The sequence below is a fragment of the Rhinopithecus roxellana genome, chromosome 8 (genome assembly GCF_007565055.1).
Source record: "Rhinopithecus roxellana isolate Shanxi Qingling chromosome 8, ASM756505v1, whole genome shotgun sequence".
NCBI lineage: Eukaryota > Metazoa > Chordata > Mammalia > Primates > Cercopithecidae > Rhinopithecus > Rhinopithecus roxellana.
In genome coordinates, this window is record NC_044556.1 from 107,682,038 (window position 1) to 107,695,688 (window position 13,651).

General features: G+C 41.7%; 1 protein-coding gene across 9 annotated transcripts in view; it reads left to right on the plus strand.

Annotated features, from left to right (window-relative positions):
* The window catches only part of SDCCAG8 (serologically defined colon cancer antigen 8), a 253,354-nt gene that overhangs the window by 54,852 nt on the left and 184,851 nt on the right, over positions 1–13,651 (plus strand). For all 9 annotated transcript variants that reach the window (XR_004058745.1, XR_004058746.1, XR_004058747.1 and 6 more), the window contains exon 9: positions 4,107–4,245. Coding sequence is in view for 6 of the 9 variants with exons in the window: in XM_030935740.1 (XP_030791600.1) it covers positions 4,107–4,245 (139 nt within the window). In the remaining 3 variants the exon portion in view is untranslated. The remainder of the gene's footprint in view (positions 1–4,106; positions 4,246–13,651) is intronic.

The following is a 13,651-nucleotide window of genomic DNA, read 5'->3' on the forward strand; positions in this document are numbered from 1 at the left end:
ACAGAAAGGTGGAGTGTGTCCGCCCAGTGGTTACACGGAGTTTGAGTGTAATCGTTTTGTGGTCTCACTGTCTAATGATGGGCTTAACAAGCTATCTGTATATTGGAGTTTTATCTTTGATAATTTTCTGTGGTTCCATAGTCTAAATTTGGTGAGTTAATATTCTGAAACACTTTTGAACCAGAGCAACTGAACTGTAGTTTCTAATTGAAAATAGGTAATGTTTTCAATTTAGATCATGAAATACTAGAACTGAGAGGGAGCTTTACTTCACGTCTTTTGACACCATCCTATAGCAGACTCTTTATTCATTTATTTATTTTCTTGTTGCTTCTTCTGTTGAGCATCTACTGTGTGACAAACATTACTCCTGACAAGAGCATGTTCTGAAAAGAGATAAAGTCTATTAGACGTAAGTTTCCCAAAGCAGCAAGTTTGTTAGATTTTTATCCTGTTGTGGATCTGTCTGTTTGCATACTTATAAACACGGAGCTTTTTTGACCATTCCTTTTTTTTTGAAATGGAGTCTCGCTCTGTCACCTAGGCTAGAGTGCGATGGCATGATCTCAGCTCACTGCAACTTCCACCTCCCAGGTTCAAGCAATTCTTGTGCTTCAGCCTCCCAAGTAGCTGGAACTACAGGTGTGCACTACCACACCCAGCTAATTTTTGTATTTTTCATAGAGACGGAATTCCAGCATGTTGGTCAGGCTGGTCTGGAACTCCTGCCCTCAAGTGATCTGCCCACCTTGGCCTCCCAAAGTGCTGGGATTACAGGCGTGAGCCACCGCGCCCGGCCTTTTTTGTTCATTCTTTTTCTTTGGAACTTTGGCTTTGGTGATTGCATGGTATCAGAAACAGATAAGAATCTCATTGAATAGTTACTTTTGCTCTTCATTAAGTCTTAGTGATGTAAGAAAGGTGACTGTAAGATGCCTATATTGACTTGCTGTCCTTACAGAGTGAATTTTTCTTTTCTTCTAGAATCATAGGTCCTAAGTGGATTGCATATCCCTGATGAAGCCAGACCCCTTTTATGTTATAGAACTTTGATGGAAATGTAAATAGATACATACTCAATTTTGCTGGTGTTTATTTTTTTACTTAACTAGGATAATTTAATCTTGCCTTGATTCTTCCACTTTTTTACATAGTAATTGTGTTTGATTCTATTCAGTTAAAACAATTTACTTCTTTTTTCATTTCCTTGGAAGAAAAATTACTTTTATCAATTTAAAAGCAAATCAGGAAATTCTAAAGTGAAGATCACTCTGCTTCCATGAATTTTATATTTGTAGCAATGTATTCTTTTTTAAATAAGAAAGACTTTTATGAAACTGCTAATAATTGTAACTTTGTTAAGTGTTACATGTTTCTTCAAATGTAGCTGCTTTCCAAATATCACAAATAGTTTATTTTACCTTTAAGAGATGTTTTAAATTGAATCATTGGTTAATCCTGAAAGTGATTCAAGCAGAGTTTATAATCCTCTAAACTATGACTCTTTAAAACTTGCTAATTAAAAAAAGAATCATAGTTGGCTCTTCTCTCACAGTTTAAGAACTTGGCAATGAGAAGGAAACTGCAAGCATTTATTTCAACTGATTTTGAAACCGTGGTTTAGTCTTCAACTCTTTAACAAAACGGGGAATACCATATGTAACAGTGCAACATACATTTTTTGCTTTTTGTGTCTTGAAAGTTTCCTGCCTCACTTTCTCTTTGGTGTACTGGAGATTTTTATTCAGTCAATAAATTGCAAATATCCTAGAATATTTTATATGAGACTTATTTAATCTATGAGATTGTATCCTTGCTATTTTACATGCCAGAGCATTTTGGCATTTGGTTCACTTCTACCCTCAATAAACAGCTTAGGATAGAGTACTTCTGAGAATTGCTGAAAAGGGGTGGGTCTTGGCAATGATCAAACCCAGTGGGATAAGATTGTGTTAAATTGTGAATAGTATATGCATAACCAGGAGATTTGAGGAGTTAGCAGTACTAATCATTGAACAACAAGTGTTCATAAGTAACTGAAAGAATGTAATTGAAAGAGAAGCGCAAAAAAGAGGATTGTGGAGAAAGATAAAAAGGAAGGGACATTTATTTGTTCAAGTAAATGAGAGGAGAATCTGCTGCATGGACAAAGCCTCAGTCCTTTCTTAAAATGTTGACTGCTACTTTGATTTACAATTCCTACCTTCCCTACTTTGCTGCATTTTTCCTTTTCAGCACCTCCCCTCCACTTTTTTTTTTTTTATAATTTTATTTTTTATTATACTTTAAGTTCTGGGATACCTGTGCAGACTGTGTGGGTTTATTACATAGGTAAACACATGCCATGGTGGTTTGCTGCACCCATCAACCCATCATCTACATTAGGTATTTCTCCTAAGGCTATCCCTCCCCCAGCCCCCACCGCCCAATAGGCCCTGGTGTGTGATGTTCCCCTCCCTGTGTCCATGTGTTCTCACTGTTCAACTCCCACTTATGAATGAGAACATGTGGTGTTTGGTTTTCTATTTCTGTGTCAGTTTGCTGAGAGTGATGGTTTCCAGCTTCATCCATGCCCTGCAAAGGACATGAACTCATTCTTTTTTATGGCTGCATAGTATTCCATCATGTACATATGCCACATTTTCTTTATCTAGTCTCTCATTGATGGGTATTTGGTTGGTTCCAGTCTTTGCTATTGTGAATAGTGCTGCAATACATTTTATAATTTTATTTCATATCTCTCTCCTGATACCCTCCACCACTCCTGTTTCCTTTTGAGAACTGATACTAAAGACAGTCTATTCTAGTGGTTCTCTACTAGAAGCAATTTTTCTCCCCTGCTGCAGAGACACTGGGAAATTTCTGAAAACAGTTTTGCTTGTCACAACTGGGGAGAAGGACACTACTATTAACCAAAGGGTGAAGTCAGAAATGTTGTGAAATGCCCTACAGTGCAGAGGAGAGCACCCACAACAAAGCCCTAGTCTATCCCATTTATTACCTCTTTTTTTTCTCCTGAGAAGTCACCACTATCAGGAAGTTAGGGTGAATTATCTCCCTGGAAATTTTCTTTCTTTTTTTTTTTTTTCCAGGTCAACATTTATTCATTCTGATGAATTCTGTCACACATATTTAGCATTAAACAGAAGCAAATTATAAACCACCAAATATTGGAAGAGAGGTATTTACTTTACTTGGTTTTTCATTAAAACGGCAAGAATGCTATAAAGACTCCCTATTCACAATAGCAGAGACTTGGAATCAACCCAAATGTCCATCAGTGACAGACTGGATTAAGAAAATGTGGCACATATACACCATGGAATACTATGCAGCCATAAAAAAGGATGAGTTTGTGTCCTTTGTAGGGACATGGATGCAGCTGGAAACCATCATTCTCAGCAAACTATCGCAAGAACAGAAAACCAAACACCGCATGTTCTCACTTAAAGGTGGGAACTGAACAATGAGATCACGTGGACTTGGGAAGGGGATCATCACACACCGGGGCCTATTTTGGGGAGGGGGAGGGGAGAGGGGGGAACGGATTGCGTTGGGAGTTATACCTGATGTAAATGACGAGTTGATGGGTGCTGACGAGTTGATGGGTGCAGCACACCAACATGGCACAAGTATACATATGTAACAAACCTGCACGTTATGCACATGTACCCTAGAACTTAAAGTATAATAATAATTAAAAAAAAAAAACATGAAAGACATTAGACCACAAACAGCATTCTATGTCTTATAATGGCCAAACCTTTTGAAACTAGTAAAACGTACAAATTTAAGGGAGCCTCCCCCCAACTTTCAAAAAACTAATTTGCTCTTTTCTGGGCTTTCCCTGCAGCTATCTCCACAATAGATGATTGTCCCACACAGATGCAGTCCTGCCACGAAGGCTCTTAGCCTTTCTGGCGGCTCTGCCTGCCGCTCGCCAAGTGAGGACAGAGGGTCTTTCTCTGGGGTGTGCTTTATTTAATATGTGCTCAGCCAGCCTACTCTGGCTCTTCTAATACATATTAATGCTTTTTCCTCCCTGACTTATGAAGACATGATCATTTGATCAATTCTTGTTTTGAATGTTCTTTTTGTGCTGACAGAGAAAGAGATGACTTGATGTCTGCACTAGTTTCCGTAAGGAGCAGCTTGGCAGATACGCAGCAAAGAGAAGCAAGTGCTTATGAACAGGTGAAACAAGTTTTGCAAGTATCTGAGGAAGCCAATTTTGAAAAAACCAAGGCAAGTCTAATAAGATGCAAATAAAAGTGTCTTTTTTTTTTCTTTTTTCTTCTGAGTATTTATTTGGTTATTCTTCTGTAACTAAACTCTGTTTTTCAAACACACAAAGTGAATTATCAGTCTGTTAATGTTGACTTTTCTGAATTAAACAAATTTGCTATTTGGAGAATTCTTTTTTTTTTTTTTAATTTTTTTATTATACTTTAAGTTCTAGGGTACATGTGCATAACGTGCAGGTTTGTTACATATGTATACTTATGCCATGTTGGTGTGCTGCACCCATCAACTCGTCAGCACCCATCAATTCATCATTTATATCATGTATAACTCCCCAATGCAATCCCTCCCTCCTCCCCCCTCCCCATGATAGGCCCCAGTGTGTGATGTTCCCCTTCCCGAGTCCAAGTGATCTCATTGTTCAGTTCCCACCTATGAGTGAGAACATGCGGTGTTTGGTTTTCTGTTCTTGTGATAGTTTGCTAAGAATGATGTTTTCCAGCTGCATCCATGTCCCTACAAAGGACGCAAACTCATCCTTTTTTATGGCTGCATAGTATTCCATGGTGTATATGTGCCACATTTGGAGAATTCTTATTCCTCTGCAAATACTGTTGTATCACTGTTCAGAGAATGTAGTACAGTATAATACTTTGAGAGACCTATATGCTTAATCTTTTTATTTGCTGATAATTTACAATGCTGCAAAAATCTTAACATCCAGGCATTTGTTTGTTTATGTTCATATATGATTAAAGACAAATGTTTTTCCCAATAATTGGGAAGTTTTGAGAAAATCCAAATATACCAAAGATAATAATATATACATATTTAGTAGCATTTCTTTCTTTTTTTTTTTTTTTTTTTTTGAGATGGAGTCTTGCCTTGTCGCCCAGGCTGGAGTGCAATAGCATGATTTTGGTTCACAGCAACCTCTGCCTTCTAGGTTCAAGTGATTCTCCTGCCTCAGCCTCCCACATAACTGGGATTACAGGCACGGGCCATCATGCCCAGCTAATTTTTGTATTTTTAGCCGAGATGGAGTTTCACTGTGTTAGCCAGGCTGGTCTCGAACTCATCACCTCAGGTGATCTGCCCACTTCATCCTCCCAAAGTGCTGAGATTACAGGCATGAGCCACCATGCCTGGTCTTAGTAGCATCTTTGAGTCTGGACTTACTGTAGGGTAACTCAAACATACCTAAGGAGAATAACAGTTTATACTTAGTGATCAGACGGTGTTATAGGCACTTTGAAGAATAGGAGGTTACTGTTGATTCATTACTGTATTTGGGGGCCACACCATAATCCGTTAAAGTTGCATGTATTTTCCCTAGACACACTAGCATAGAATTCAGGTTCTTAATGGCCACATGTAGCGAATATTGGACAGTGCAGATATAGAGCATTTTCATTATCATGAAAAGTTTTGTTGGATAGCACTGGTCTAAACCATATACTAATCTCAGTGTTTTATTAAAATATTAGGGCTACATTACTGAGTATACGCCCAGAGGAATAGAAATCATTCTGCCACAAAGACACATGCACGTGAATGTTGATTGCAGCACCCTTCACAATAGCAAACGTAAACGATGGAATTGATGAAATCAATCTAAATTGACGGAATCAATCCTAAATGGATGGAATCAATCTAAATGTTCATCACTGACAGATTGTATAAAGAAAATATGGAACATAGACACCATGGAATAGTATGTAGCCATAAAAAGAATGAGATCAGATATTTTGCAGTAACATGCATGGAGCCAGAAGCAATTATCCTTAGCAAACTAATGCAGGGACAGAAAGCCAAATACTACATATTCTTACTGATAAGTGGGAGCTAAATGATAAGAACTTACGAGCACAAAGTAGGAAACCACAGACAGTGGCATCTCCTTGAAGATATAGGGTGGGGGGAGGGAGAGGAGCAGAAGAGATCACTATTGGGTACTGGGCTTAATACCTGGGTGATAAAATAATCTGTATAACAAACCCCTGTGACATGAGTTTACCTATATAACAAACCTTCACATGTACCCCCGAACCTGAAATAGAAGTTAAAATAAAATTAGGGCTATTCAATTCTGCATTAAGCCTCTTGTCAGCCATTGCTATGTCCATTTTTCTTTATCCAGTTTGTCCATAACTCTTCCCATTTGACCCTCATGCCTTCTGAAACTTAGGTTCAGTTATAACCAAACTCCCCACCATATTGTTTCCTCAAACTCTCCTGTTCTTCATTTGTTCTGAGCTCTAACTGTCCCTCGATATCATGACTTTCAAAACCTTCCGCAAATGCCCTTGTGTCAGTCAAGTCATCTCGTGGGTGTGACGGAGGAAACCACAGTTACTTCACTCCCGACTGCCATTTCCAGGGCTTTATTTTGACACTTACTCTCAGGTCCTATTCCTCTTTGAAATTCAGCTACCACTCTATGTTAATCTGTTTTGCATTGCTATGAAGAAAGTGTGGAAACTGGGTGATTTATAAAGAGAAGTAAGTGGTTTATTTTGGCTCATGTTGTGCAGGCTGCATATGAAACATGGTGCCAACATATACTTCTGGTAAGGCCTCAGGAAGCTTTCACTCTGACAGCAGGCAGAGGGGAGCAAGCCTCACAAGGGAGCAGGACTGAGCGCAGAGGAGAGGGGCCAGGCTCTTTCTAACCATCAGACCTCAGGATAACTAATAGGGCACCAAGCCATTCATGATGGATCCACCCCCATGACCCAAACACCTCCCACCAGGCCCCACCTCCAACACTGGAAGTCACATTTCAACACGAGAGATTCGGAGAGGACAGGTATCCAAACTGTATCACACTCCTCTTTGAAATCAGGGTTGTCTCTCTTCTCCCTAATCAATAAAATTTCTCAATCGAGAAGGCGCTCTTTGACCCTTTCTATTTTATTTTAGTTTTATTTTTATTATCATTTTTTTGAGACAGAGTTTCATTCCAGCCCAGGCTGGAGTGCAATGGCGCCATCTCGGCTCACTGTAACCTCAGTCTCCTGGGATCAAGTGATTCTCCCACCTCAGCCTCCCAAGTAGCTGGGACTACAGGCATGTGCCACCATGCCCGGCTAATTTTGTGTTTTTAGTAGAGACGAGGTTTCACCATGTTGGCCAGGCTGGTCTCAAACTCCTGAGCTCAGGTGATGTACCCACCTCGGCCTCCCAAAGTGCTGGGACTATAGGCATGAGCCACCGCGTCTGACCCCTTTTTAAAAGTTTTAACATCTAACCCTTTTCCCCTTCATTCTGTCTCTTGTCATCCTTAAATGTTTGAATTTCCATGTTGTTGATACACAAAACACTAATACTCTTCAGCTTCCTTAACTCTACTATATCCCCTACTTCTACACCAACCTCCCGCATGAACTGAAGTGCCCCTAAGATCTCAAACTCTGAAACCACACTCTCTGACTAGGGCCTTTTCTCTTCTTTCCTCCCTGTCAAAGTTAAATCTGCTCCATGTCTTCATTTTCGCCTCTAGTTCTTCAGCATTCTTTTTATCTCTTATTTTATCTGTTGTGTCCAGGCTGGTCTTCTTTTCTTCCCATTTAAATATAAATTTTACAATCTCAAATTGAACTCACATATTCACTCTCCCAAATCTGCTGCCCCTTCTGTATTCTCTTACTGGATGGCACTTTTATCCACTAACATGCTCTGATCAGAAAACTGGATTTCATCCTGTCCTTCACCTGTAACTTTTAACCAGTCACTAAGTACAGATCTGAGTTTCTAACGTTTTCTTGAATTCTTTCCCTCATTAACACTTTTCTTATGGAAGCTGAGTAATCTCTGGATTTATCTACTACACTTCTTCCTAGCTTGCCTCCCTCCTTCATTCTACTCCCTACACTGCAGCCAGAAGCGATCTTTCTTAAAGACACATTTGATCATGTGACTCTGATTTAAAATCCTTTGGTGAATTTTCACTGCCTTCAAGAAAGTCTCCACATTCGTTCCCATGCCCGTGGTCTGCCATAATGTGGCTCCCTTTTGCCCTCCAAGGCTGCTGCTGCTTTCCTCCTCTCACACCCTGTCCCCCAGTACACTCAGCTATCGTCAAAGGCAGGAGCGTTTAGGGAGTGAACATGGGCTTACTAGAGTTAGCCAGACCTAGATTCAACTTCTGGCCCCACCATTCACTGGCTATGTGACCTTGGACAAGTTACTTTAACTTCTCTGTGCCCCAGTTTTTCCTCATCTGTAAAACGAAGGGATATGTGACACATAGGATTGTGAATGAGGACTGCATTTTAAAATGTATATTGGTTATCTTATACAAACCCAGGCAGGCACAAAATATTTTCTCAATAAGTAGTGGTAGTGGTGATAACCCTGCTGATTATCCCATCTTCTCTCCAGCCTCTGAGTCTTTGTACGTGCCATGCACATTCTTCTCCACTCCACTGCCTGTATATTTCTCTAGCCTTACCTGTCTTAGCCCACATGGTACTACCTCTAGGAAACCTCTGATCTCCCCTGCCTAGATTTGATGTAACCTTAATATGCCTTTATAGCAGGGTTTTTCAACCTTGGCGCTATTGACATTTTGGGCTATGTAGCTCTTTGTTTTGGATGCTGTTCTGCACATTGTAGGATGTTTAGAAGCATTCCTGGCCTCTACCTACTCAATTCCAGTAGCTTACCCTCCTCTCCCAAGTTGTGACAACCAAAAATGTTTCCAGACATTGCCAAATGTCCTTTGGAGGGCAAATTTGCCCCCATTTGAGAACCACTACTTATTATAGCATTTATCAAAATGTATTATTATTGCTTATTTGTCTGTATCCTTCATTAAACTTTTAAAAAAAATTCAGCTTTTATTTTCGATACAGGGGTACGTGTGTAGGATTGTTACATGGTGGACCCAGTGGTACTTTTGAGCATAGTGCCCAGTAGGTACTTTTCCAGCCCATGTCCCCCTCTCTCCAACCCCAAGTTGTCTGCAGTGTCTGTTGCTCCCATGCTTATGTTCATGTGTGCACAACGTTTAGCTCCCATTTATAAATGAGAGCATATGGTGTTTGGTTTTCTGTTACTGCATTAATTTGCTTAGGATTATGGCTTCCAGCTACATCCATGTTGCTGCAAAGCACATGATTTCATTCTTTTTTATGGATGTATACATTCCCCGGTGTATATGTACCACGTTTTCTTTATCCAGTCTGCCATTGATGGGCACCTAGATTGATTCCATGTCTTTTTTTTTTTTTTTTTTGAGACAGAATCTTGCTCTGTCGCCCAAGCTGGAGCATAGTGGTGTGATCTTGGTTAACTGTATCCTCCGCCTCCAGGATTCAAGTGATTCTTCTGTCTCAGCCTCCCGAGTAGCTGGGATTACAGGTGTGCACCATCACGCCAGGCTGATTTTTGTATTTTTAGTGAAGACGGGGTTTTGCCATGTTGGCCAGGCTGGTATTGAACTCCTGAAGTCAAGTGATCCACCCGCCTCGGCCTCCCAAAGTGCTGGGATTACAGGTGTGAGCCACCATGCCCGGCCTCCATGTCTTTGCTGTTGTGAACAATGCAGTGATGAACATTTGAGTTGATGTATCTTTTTGGTATAATGATATATATCCCTTTGGGTATATACCCAGGAATGGGATTGCTGTGTTGAATGGTAGCTCTATATTAAGTTCTTGGAGAAATCTCTGTTAAACTTTAAAATTGTCACCAAGCCAAGGGCTTGCTTCCCTATGCTCATAGAAGCCAATGCTATGGCACTGGCTTTTTAGGAAAGAAAAGGCTTTATTGCAAGTTGACTGGCAAGGAGGCAAGAGGCCACACTCAAATCTGTCTCCTCATTCTGCAGCAAGATCAGGAAGATTGGTCTCAGAGGCATTTCTGAGTAGCCCCAGGTGATACCAGTGCAGCCAGTCTGCCAGGCTGGTGGTATTCACAATGAGGAGGTTAAACATTTCATGTACCCCACAAATACATGCATCTACTATGGACTCAACAAAAATTTAAAATAAAATGAAAACAATTAGGAGGTTAAAGCTTTTTCCCATTGCACATGCCTGGACTACATGACTTGCAATTTTGGCTCAGTGCTATCTGTAACAACTTAAACAATGGTTAATCACTTTGCGCTAGTCCCTTGGTTACAGAATTTCTCCATCCTGATCACCATTAAATCCATAGCATCTTGCATAGATCTCAGCACGTAATAAATTGGTACTGAGTAAATATCCACTGAGGAAGGAAATTGCAACTCAGTTCTCACTAGCACTCTACAATTCCTTTATTCTTATCTTTCCAGCTTACCTACTTTGCCAGCAAAAGTACCCAGTGAAAATTAGGCCCAATCACACCTTTTTTTTTTTTTTTTTTTTTTTTGATGACTACTTTGAGCCTCCCAAGCATTGCTGAAGGAAGTCATTTAAGAAAGCCACTTAATAGCTGGGCGCGGTGGCTCATGCCTGTAATCCCAGCACTTTGGGAGGCTTAGGTAGGCGGATCACGAGGTCAAGAGATCGAGACCATCCTGGCCAACATAGTGAAATCCCGTCTCTACTAAAATTCCAAAAATTACCTGGGCATGGTGGCGTGCGCCTGTAGTCCCAGCTACTCGGGAGGCTGAGGCAGGAGAATCACTTGAACCCGGGAGGCAGAGGTTGCAGTGAGCTGAGATCACGCCCCTGCACTCCAGTCTGGCAACAGAGTGAGATTCTCACTCAAAGCCTGGCTTTGAACAAACTGTAACCTGATTTCATGTTGTTGAAGTGCTCACTTAATGATCACTGGTCACTTCCTGATTGCCACACCCAGTGACCTCATCTCAATCCTCACTGGACTCAAACTCTATAGATTTGGAACCCTGTTAACTCTCCTATCATAACATACCATCTCTTTCCCTTGATTTAGCTGATACATTACTCTCATGGGTCCACATTGTACCATTCTTGTCCACTCTAAAGTCTCTTTTAACTTGTTTCTTGTTTTCCACAAGCCTTAAGTGTGGATGTTCCTCAGAGTTAGTTCCCAGCCCTCCTCCCATGTTGCTTTGACTTCCTGGGATTCATTTCTCCTCACGTGGCCAAATATTACCAGTGAATATGCCCACATTATGCCTTTAGCTTTAACTGCTCTCCTGAGCCCCAGCCCTAGTGTTTTACTGCTACTAGATCTTTTTTATGGATGATACACTGCTGGTGTCTGAAACTCTACACAACCAAACTGTTCATTGGCTCCGCCTTCCCATCTACCACTCCTTTTCCTTCTACCATTTTCTCTATGATTGTCTTCAAACAAAGGCATCACCATCTTGACCGCAGCCCTGGCTTGCATTCGTTAAAACATCTTGGTTCTTCGCTATGCTTGCTCTTGACATTCCATCAGTTCCCAAGCTCACTCACTCTCTCTCTGCAGAGTCAAATTTCTATGTAACTATGCCCACCTTTTCATTCTTACACCACTGCCCTGGTTCAAGTCTTCACATCTTCACATGCTCTTTTTTTTTTTTTTTCGGAGATGGGGTCTCACTCTGTCACCCAGGCTTGGTGGTGTGATCGTATCTCACTACAGCCATGCACTCCTGAGCTCAACTGATTCTCCCTCCTCGGCCCCCCAAAGTGCTGGGATCACGGGTGTGAGCCACCGTGTCCAGTGGTATTCTTATACCAAGGATGCAGACAGTTACACTAGCTTTCTAATTGGTTTCCCTCAAATTTCATCTGATTCCAGCATACTTTTCACAGTGCTTTCATAGCAGTTATAATTCCTGAGTTATAAAACGCCCTGTGTAGGTAGCTCCCCTCTTGCAGTAGAATAAAAGACGAATCTGGCCCCACTCCAGCTTGGCTCGTCTTCTCTTTCATTCTCTACTCTTTCACTCTACTCTTTCTTACTACCCTCACTGTTGCCAGAACACTCTACTCTTTCGTACCACCCTCACTGTTGCCAGAACACTCTACTCTTTCTTACCACCCTCACTGTTGCCAGAACACTCTACTCTTTCTTACCACCCTCACTGTTGCCAGAACACTCTACTCTTTCTTACCACCCTCACTGTTGCCAGAACACTCTACTCTTTCGTACCACCCTCACTGTTGCCAGAACACTCTACTCTTTCTTACCACCCTCACTGTTGCCAGAACACTCTACTCTTTCGTACCACCCTCACTGTTGCCAGAACACTCTACTCTTTCGTACCACCCTCACTGTTGCCAGAACACTCTACTCTTTCTTACTACCCTCACTGTTGCCAGAACACTCTACTCTTTCTTACTACCCTCACTGTTGCCAGAACACTCTACTCTTTCTTACCACCCTCACTGTTGCCAGAACACTCTACTCTTTCGTACCACCCTCACTGTTGCCAGAACACTCTACTCTTTCCTACTACCCTCACTGTTGCCAGAACACTCTACTCTTTCCTACCACCCTCACTGTTGCCAGAACACTCTACTCTTTCTTACCACCCTCACTGTTGCCAGAACACTCTACTCTTTCTTACCACCCTCACTGTTGCCAGAACACTCTACTCTTTCTTACCACCCTCACTGTTGCCAGAACACTCTACTCTTTCTTACCACCCTCACTGTTGCCAGAACACTCTACTCTTTCTTACCACCCTCACTGTTGCCAGAACACTCTACTCTTTCTTACCACCCTCACTGTTGCCAGAACACTCTACTCTTTCATACCACCCTCACTGTTGCCAGAACACTCTACTCTTTCTTACCACCCTCACTGTTGCCAGAACACTCTACTCTTTCGTACCACCCTCACTGTTGCCCAGAACACTCTACTCTTTCGTACCACCCTCACTGTTGCCAGAACACTCTACTCTTTCGTACCACCCTCACTGTTGCCCAGAACACTCTACTCTTTCTTACCACCCTCACTGTTGCCAGAACACTCTACTCTTTCTTACCACCCTCACTGTTGCCAGAACGCTCTACTCTTTCTTACCACCCTCACTGTTGCCAGAACACTCTACTCTTTCGTACCACCCTCACTGTTGCCAGAACACTCTACTCTTTCGTACCACCCTCACTGTTGCCAGAACACTCTACTCTTTCGTACCACCCTCACTGTTGCCCAGAACACTCTACTCTTTCTTACCACCCTCACTGTTGCCAGAACACTCTACTCTTTCTTACCACCCTCACTGTTGCCAGAACACTCTACTCTTTCTTACCACCCTCACTGTTGCCAGAACACTCTACTCTTTCATACCACCCTCACTGTTGCCAGAACACTCTACTCTTTCTTACCACCCTCACTGTTGCCAGAACACTCTACTCTTTCTTACCACCCTCACTGTTGCCAGAACACTCTACTCTTTCTTACCACCCTCACTGTTGCCAGAACACTCTACTCTTTCTTACCACCCTCACTGTTGCCAGAACACTCTACTCTTTCTTACCACCCTCACTGTTGC